Here is an 8290-nt window from a genome sequence, read left to right on the forward strand (position 1 = left end):
TTTTAATTTTATTTATTTGTGTGTGTGTGTGTGTGTGTGTGTGTGTGTGTGGCCAACTCAGCCCACCAGGGGGCGGGGCAGGCTGGCATGTGGTGCTGGTGGATCAAACCGTGGTCCCTGTGCTTTGCTAAACTTGTTCTAAGTAGGTGCTTTAGACCACTGAGCCATCTCACCAGCCCTCTGACATTTTAAATGGAAGTACTATGTTTTATTTTCCAGCAAAATATGTTTATATATTTTCCAAGGCCAGGACAGTGTCCCAGCAGCTTGACATTTAATTTATAAAATCAATAAGCTAGAATTTAGTTTTTTCATTTTAGCAGTTTTTAATTAAAGTCGCACAAAGGAGGACTTCATTCCTGCATCTTCTCAATCGTTTCTTCCTTGTGTTTGCCCTTTTCCTTTCCTACTTGGTGAGACTAGGCTTTCCGTTCCAGGATCTTTTTGCGGTCTTTGTCTAGCGTTAGCCTGGTGATAACCACTTACTGGGGCGCATGCCCACATGGACAGTTGTGCCATCTGCCTGTGCCCGCTGTCCTGTTCAGTGTAGACGACATACTTCTTCCTGTAATCCTGGACAACTTGCCGATCTGCTGACCTTGTAGTGTCCTCGCACAAGCTGAACGTCAGCATCCTTTTGGACGGGCATGGAGTGAACGTTGTATTTCTGTCTCAGCTCTTTAGAAAGAGGGGAAGACATAATTTTGCTGCAGATGTGGGAAGGTGCATTGAAATGCAGTTTACGGTTTTTGCTTCAGTCTGAAGTCACAGAAGGATTGAACTTCATTTTGGCCGCTGCAGCGCCAGTGATGGCTGCGAAAGGGAAGGGTTAGGCTAGAATTTATACGTAATTTTATGGTTCCCACCTTCATTCCATAAAACCTCAAGGGTCCTTTTGGATGCGGTCTCTGCGTGGAAGCATCGGGCAAGCGCAGCTCATTTTGTTCCGAATCTCACTGACCTTGCAGCTTACTTACATATCATAATACGCTTTCTTCCGTATGTTCTCATTAATTCTGCTTGTCTAGCTGCATTGAGGTAAGAGCATGTCAAAGAGAAAAGTAATTCCTCTCTTTGCAGTCGGTCTACTTTAGTAATACATGCAGCATTGTACATAAAATAGGTAAGCTGAATTCCAAAGCAGGGAAGCCAGTCATATTTCTAAGTTGTGACGCATTTTTAGTGTCCCAAGATAGAATTCCCTTTACTGCTTGAATTATTTGCAGCTTATCTGTTGTTGTGTTAGGATGTGTTTGGCATTTGTTTTGTTTTAATTACTTTATATTTTTATTTAGGACAGGCAGCTATGAGAATTGTTACTCAAAAAGTATGTTTTATAATAGCTTGAATTTAAATAGTTTTTAATAAATTCTGTATTTTTCAAAGCAGTGTAGGTTAGTATTCTGTTGCCAGAGAAATCAAGCTACATTTCTCGAACATGCTTCTAAAAATACCAGTGTCTTATATAATTGTTCCTTAGTCATACACACTTAGGAAATACTGGCATGATGTGATTTAGCAGATTGTTTGTTGTTTTGTGGGGGTGTCGTTGGATTTTCATATTGCTTATCCTGGTTCATATCTTTTATTCTGATAATGTGCTTCATGAATAGACAAAAGAGAGCCCCAGTGGTCAGTATTTTCCAATTCAAAGTAACCACAGAGCCAGGGAAATGGCTCAGTAGAGTAAGTGCTTCCCTGGCAAGCGCAAGGGCCTGAGTTTAATCCCCAGCTCTGCAAAAAAAAAAATCAATCAGAGTAACCACAGAGTGCCCCCTCTGTTTTCAGAGAACTCCTACAACAGCAGCAATAATAATAGCATTATTGATCACAGTGTATAATGGCAAGTGGGATCTGCCTCACAGTACCCTGGCAGAGAGAGTTAATACGGATTATATTAACTTCTTTTGTTCTCATATTACTATGAGCTGTGTACTTACTATATAATTAGTTCCGTTTTATAGAAAAAAAAAAGGTGAGAATTTGTCCAAACAACACATGACGTTATATATACTACAGGATTTTATGTCACAGTGAACTACTTGCCAGGAAAGAGTTTGGCCTTGCTTTTCTTCGTGGAGGGCTTAGTATTAGCAGTTGGTCCCAGGACCTTTGCGCTGAGCTGCATGCCCAGTCCCTTCTATTTCTTTGAGACAGGTCTTGTAAAATTGCCTTCTCTAAGCCTAAACATGTAATCCTCCTGCCTCAGCCTCCCAAAGTGATGGGAACACAGGTGTGTGCCCCTGTGCCCAGCAGACCTGGAGCTCCAGACCCAGCAAGGGCTTGGATGGCTGTCAAAATTTAGGATTGTTTGTAACGCTTTGAACGTGTGTGGTTTTCTAGCAGATGGGTACAGAATTTTCATTTGGTTTTCAGAGGGGTGTATTTTTAAAAATTATTAAAAATTATTTCATTGCTGGAAGATCAAAAGTAATGTCAACTTTCTAGTCTAGTGCTTTTAAAAATTACTTTCTCCACTCCAGGTATGGTGCATACCTGTATTGCTAGCCCTTGGGAGGCCTGAGGCCAGAGGCATGAGGATGGGCATGAGTTTGCGGTGAGCCTGGGCTAGGCAGTTCAGGGTCACAGCAAGACGCTGTCTACAAAAACCAATTTAAAAAGAAAATAAAATTACTTTATTCTGGTATATGCTATTAAGCCTGTCATTACCAAAACTTACTCTTGAGAAAAAAATGTACCATGAAAAACATTTTAAGTTTTAGTTAGAAGTATGGTGTTATTTTCAAATCCCAGCATTAGATACAATTTTATTTTCTTTGTTGTTTTATTTAGTTGGAATCATTTTTTAAGGCAACATTTTGTCCTACAACTGTCTTGTCTCTTAGGACCTAACCCTGGAAGAAGAGATGGACTATTTTCAGAGGCAAGTTTTAACTCTCCACAGGGTGTAGCCGTGATGGATAATATCATATATGTGGCAGACACTGAAAACCACCTTATAAGAAAGGTAATTTTCCTTTTTAAGTGAAAATTCTTAATACTTCTAATCAGAAAAAGTACTACTTATTTGCTACGTGAGATACTTGAAGTTACAGTATGATGTGGAAATAGTAGGAGTATCCGTATTTCTTTCCGTTAAGTCGTGTGCCCAGTTATCTCCCTTTGAGGTATTTTTCTAACCACTAGCTTACAGAGTGATACTTTGTCCTTTCAGATTAAATTTTCTCAAACTAGACAAAAAGTCATACTATTCCTGCCTCCCTTCAACTCTTGTGCTTTGGCTGAAGATACTTATTAGTCTTAAAAATGTATTTCATGAGGGAAGAGATAGGGAGGAGGATGAAAAACAATGAGGATGTGTTATGGGCGCATACTGATTCCCCGTGATGAGTGCAGTCATTATGGACTGCAACTATATGCTAATAAAAACTTCTTAAAATTATTTCATCTCATTAAAAAATGGCCTTGTTTTTTTAAAATCAGTTATTATGTAAAGGTAAAAGAATTCCCTGACCATCAACTCTTATTTTCCCAGAGAGAATCAACTATTCTTAAGTCTTGCATCTTTTTAGAAAATTTCTACCTGCAAATACATATTTGTATATAAGACTATAGCCAGATATAGTGGTGGTGCATTCTTGTAATCCCAGCACTCTAGGGCAGGAGGATTGAATATTCAATCCCAGTCTAGGCAGTTTAGCAAGAGCCTGTCTCAGAATTTTCAGAAGGGCTGGAGATGTTGCTCAGTGCAAAAGCCCAGGGTTTAATCCCCAGTACTGAAAGGGGGCAATCCTACTTGTTTTGCACAGATGTATTTTTTCCCAGGTTAGCCACTTGAGTGGCATGACTGTCATATTTCTCAGTTGGTAAACCCAATTATTTTAAATATTTCCTGTCTGGCTATTTTGGGTATAATCCACCGCTCTTTAAGTTATTATGTATGTGGAAAATAACCAAGTTCTCTAACCCATCCTTTTGGATGAACACGTTTCAGATGTGTCCTTGCTTTCCTTAGTGTTTCTTTTAGTATTCATTTTTATGTGACAGTGTCATCACTTGAGTACAAGTCATGGCAACTACACACACTAAATAGCTAATAATATCCCTGCAATGTGTATCTTTTTAAAAAAAAAAAAATCTGTTACTTATTTATTTGGTACAGGGTCTCATAGCACAGCTTGGACTCATAGTGATCCTCCGGTCTCAGCCACCCCAGCACTGGGATTATAGGTGTGTGCCACCATACCCAGTGTTGGTGGCCAGCAAGGCGGCTCAGCATGTGGTACCAGAAATTGAACCCGAGTCCTTGTGCTTGCCAGGCAGATGCTTAGACCGCTGAGCTATCTTGCTGGCCCCTGCAATGTAGGTCTTACTAAGGGCAAAAAATATGTTTTCTTTATTTCTAAAACCCTAGCACTTAGGATAGGGCCTGGCCCATGGAAGCTGTTCAATAGCTATTTGTTAAATGAACTTATGAAAAAATAGCATCCACTTAATCATTTTCAAAAAGGATTCTTTAAAGTCTTAGAGACTTTTTGAAATGTAAGCATGCTAGTATATTGTTGAATACTGTGTATTAGTGGGCGAATAATTGTGCAGTATTTCTAACATTTGGTGAAGGAGCTCTTGTAGGCTGAGCTCCTCAGACTAATGTTCCCATGGTAAATACTCTGCAGAAAAGCTTTTCTAACATTAAATGCTTAAGGATCAATATTTCTTTATCATTTCTTTCTGGTGTTGTGTTTTCCATAATCACTCCGAATGTCACAATATCCAGCAGTACATTGAGGCAGTACAGCAGGTAGCCTGCGTCACTCAGAGAATACTTGTTCTTTCTACATGAACATCCTTTCTCTTGCTTCAGAACTTCATGGGTTTTGGGATCTTGACCACAAGGCTGCATTTTAAATGCTTGTGTACTAAGTAGCATAATCACAACAAGTTCAAGTTTCTTAAACTTGTTCTATATTAGTGTCTATAAAAACAAGCAGAAATATTTCTTGTATTTTGTTTAAGACCTCATGTGCAGAGAACTGGGTTGATCCAGCTCCTGTGCTCCTGCCCACCAGCGCGTGGCTCCATTCATCTTCTGTTGTGTGCATCGCCCTTTCCCATTCCCATTGCCGTTCCCCTTCCGGGAAGCAGCCAGCAGGCAGCCACTCTGCTGAGTTTAGTGCACGCCTTGGTGACTTGTGAAACCGTCTTTTGTGCACGTGGCAATCTTCAGTGACTTTATTCTGATGTATGATAAAGTTTATCCATGCAAGTACAATTTATTAATTTTTTTTTTAGATTTAACAGCTTTTACAGACATCAAAAAAGAATTTTAGACTCTTTTCATCCCTCAATTAAGAACTCTCAAAATCAGTTGGAGTTTGATTTTGAAAGTTCTCAAAATCAAACGGATAAGCCCCATCCTAGGCAACTACTGATCTTTTCAATTAATTTGTTTCTTGAAAATTTTGTATACATTTTCATAAGATTGAAGATACATGGTTTCTTTTTTCTTTTTCTTTTCTTTCTTTCTTTATTTTTTATTTATTTATTTATTTATTTATTTATTTATTTATTTTTGTGGTACTGGGGATTGAACTTGGGACCCAAGTGCTTATTCTACTGAACTATCTCTCCAGCCCCTACATGTTTTGTTATGTTTGCCTTCTTTTTATTTGTTTTACCTGTTTTGAAGTAACATGAAAGTTCTTTATCCTTTGTATTGTTGGGTAGTGTTCTGTTGTGTGGATATGCCACATTTTGTTTGTCCATTTACCAGTTGATGGGCATTTAGGTTTATGTTTTAAAGTTTTCATTTTGTTTTGTAGTCTCACCGTGCAGTTCAACCTGGCCTTGAGCTCACGCCAATCTTGCTGTCTTGGCCTTTCAAGTGCTAAACTTACAGGTGTGCACCAACTAGCTTGTTTCTGACTTCTTAATAATACTGCTATAAACATTCTGTGCAAGTTTTACATTAAAATATATTTCATTTCTCTTGAGTAGCTACTAGTACTAAATTATTTTGGTCTTTTTTTTTTTCTTTTTTTTTGGTACTGGGAATCGAACTCTGGGCTTTGCGTTTGCTAGGCAGGCACTGCACCGCTGAGTGACAGCCCTGGCCCTAGTACTGGAATTATTGCTGTATGTTTTATGTTTGACGTTCTGAGAACCTGCTAAATTGTTTCCCACAGCAGTTGCAGCATTTTGTATTCTCGTCTGAGGGAGATCTGTTCCAGCTTTTCCACATCCTCACCATTACTTGTTATTTTTCTTCAAGAGAAATTAAATTCTAAGCATTCCATGGACTATGAATTGGCATTTCATTGTGGTTCTGGTAGGCATTTTCCTGATGACTAATGACATCAAACATCTTTTCTTGTGCTTATGAAACATTTTTATCTCATGAGAAGTCTATTCAGATTCTTTGCCAGTTTTTTAACTGGATAATTTGTCTTTTTCTAATGAAGCTGCAAGAATTCTTTATATATTTGGTGTGTAAGTTCTTTATCAAACATGATTTGCAGCGATTTTTTCATATTCTTTGGGTTGTCTTTTTAATTAATGAACTTTTGATAGACAAAAAATTTAAATGTTGATGGTGCCAAATTTATCTTTTTTTTTTCCTTTTTTTAATTTATATTACTTTATTTTTTTCTCCATAATTTTATTGAGAAACAAATAGCAATGAGACAGATCAAATTGGTAGGACAGTTTCAATAATTAACACATTGCATACTATCTTCCTAGTGGTTATTTACTTTACAAGATGCAGACATGATGTCCTATTTACAAACACTATTAGAACAAATCCCTTTATTCATTAAGAGAATGTAGCTATATGTCTATCCTAACCATTTTGAATACACAGATACAAAATGGACATTCATCTGTATCCCCTTTTTTGTTTAGTTCCATCATTTTGAATATCACAGGTTTGTGAACTCAGCAAAATATTTTAAGAGTCCAGTAGTCCATTATAGTATTGGTTCTTCCTCTAGGAAAGTGATCGATGATGTAGAGTGTGCCTAAGGAGAGTCACGTGGAGAGAAAACATTCTCTCAGGCCTTCACAGAGAGCACATTGGCCAAGCAATGGCCGTGACTCATCCACATGGCTGACACTGACAGAGGATCTACAATCTGAGGTCCAGGGTCTCAGGATAAATCTTGAGGGAATTTGACTGACCTTATCAGATCCAAAAGCTACAACTCTTGTTGCATAGGTCTTGCTTTATCTTGTTCTTAACTATCCAACAGAAAAGTATAAAAACTAAGTAGAAGAAGTAAAGCCATAGTGTTATGTTGAGCTGTATGGGACTCAGGTCAACAATTTCTGACATTGCCAGTCAAGCGGAAGGCCCAATACTATTTTTTCCTTTCCTTATCCTTTTGTTGTCCTGTATAAAAAAGATTTTCTTGGGCAGGCCAAATAGCTCAGCGGATTAAAGTGCCTACAAGCAGGCCCCGGGGCCCAGGGTTGGATTCCCAGGCCTGCCATGCCGGCCCCACCCCCAGGTCAGGTTGAACCTGCAGTTGAGACTGGTCATGGTAGCGCATGCCTGTAATTCCAGCTCTTGGAAGGCTGTAGACAGGCGGATCACTGCAGTCTAGTAGTGAGACCCTGAACACCCTATAGACCCTTCCCTAAAATTAAAAAAAAAAAAGACTTTGTTGTCAAATCAAAGGTCACAAAGATTAGTCCTACTTTTTTTTTTAATCTATAAAAACATCATTCTTTTGAGTTGGTTTCTGGGTATGTTTGTGATAGAGGTCCACTTCATCCTTTTGTATGTGTGTATCTAGTTATCCTGTTGCCAGTTACTGAAAGACTGTTTTGCCTCATCTTGGCCTGGCAAGCTTGTTGAAAATCAGTTTCTCATAGATAATACTTTCTGCACTTTTGTCCCTCTTCCATTGAGCTCTGTGCCTATTGGCCAGTGCTGCTCTATTTTGCTTGCTGTATTTTGTATTAAGTTTCTAAACCTGAAAGTGTAAGTCTTCCTACTTTTTTTCTTTCCCAAGACTATTTTGGCGCTCTGGGGCCCTTGTAATTCCATGTGAATTAAGGATCAACTCCCCCATTTTGTTTTAGATGTTTCCTATAGAAATAATTGTCAATGAAAACAGATCATTTCTAATTTTTAAACATTTTCCCCCCTTTTATTGTGTTGCTAGCTTGGACTTTTTACTGCTTTTAGAAGTTATTAAGGCTAGTAGGTGAGTATCAATGTGATTCCCACCTCTGCCACATATGAAGAGATGCTGACAGTCTTGCAGGGAACGAGTCGGTTTTCTCCACAAGTTTAGTATTTGTTGTAGCTTTGGGAAATAAAATA

General features: G+C 38.4%; 1 protein-coding gene across 2 annotated transcripts in view; it reads left to right on the forward strand.

The window, feature by feature from the left end:
* The window catches only part of Nhlrc2 (NHL repeat containing 2), a 66000-nt gene that overhangs the window by 24100 nt on the left and 33610 nt on the right, over window positions 1-8290 (forward strand). For both annotated transcript variants that reach the window (XM_023715463.1, XM_004631545.2), the window contains one exon: window positions 2847-2968. In XM_023715463.1, the coding sequence (XP_023571231.1) occupies window positions 2847-2968 (122 nt within the window). The remainder of the gene's footprint in view (window positions 1-2846; window positions 2969-8290) is intronic.

The sequence above is a fragment of the Octodon degus genome, unplaced genomic scaffold (assembly GCF_000260255.1).
Source record: "Octodon degus isolate 3935 unplaced genomic scaffold, OctDeg1.0 scaffold00042, whole genome shotgun sequence".
Taxonomy (NCBI): domain Eukaryota; kingdom Metazoa; phylum Chordata; class Mammalia; order Rodentia; family Octodontidae; genus Octodon; species Octodon degus.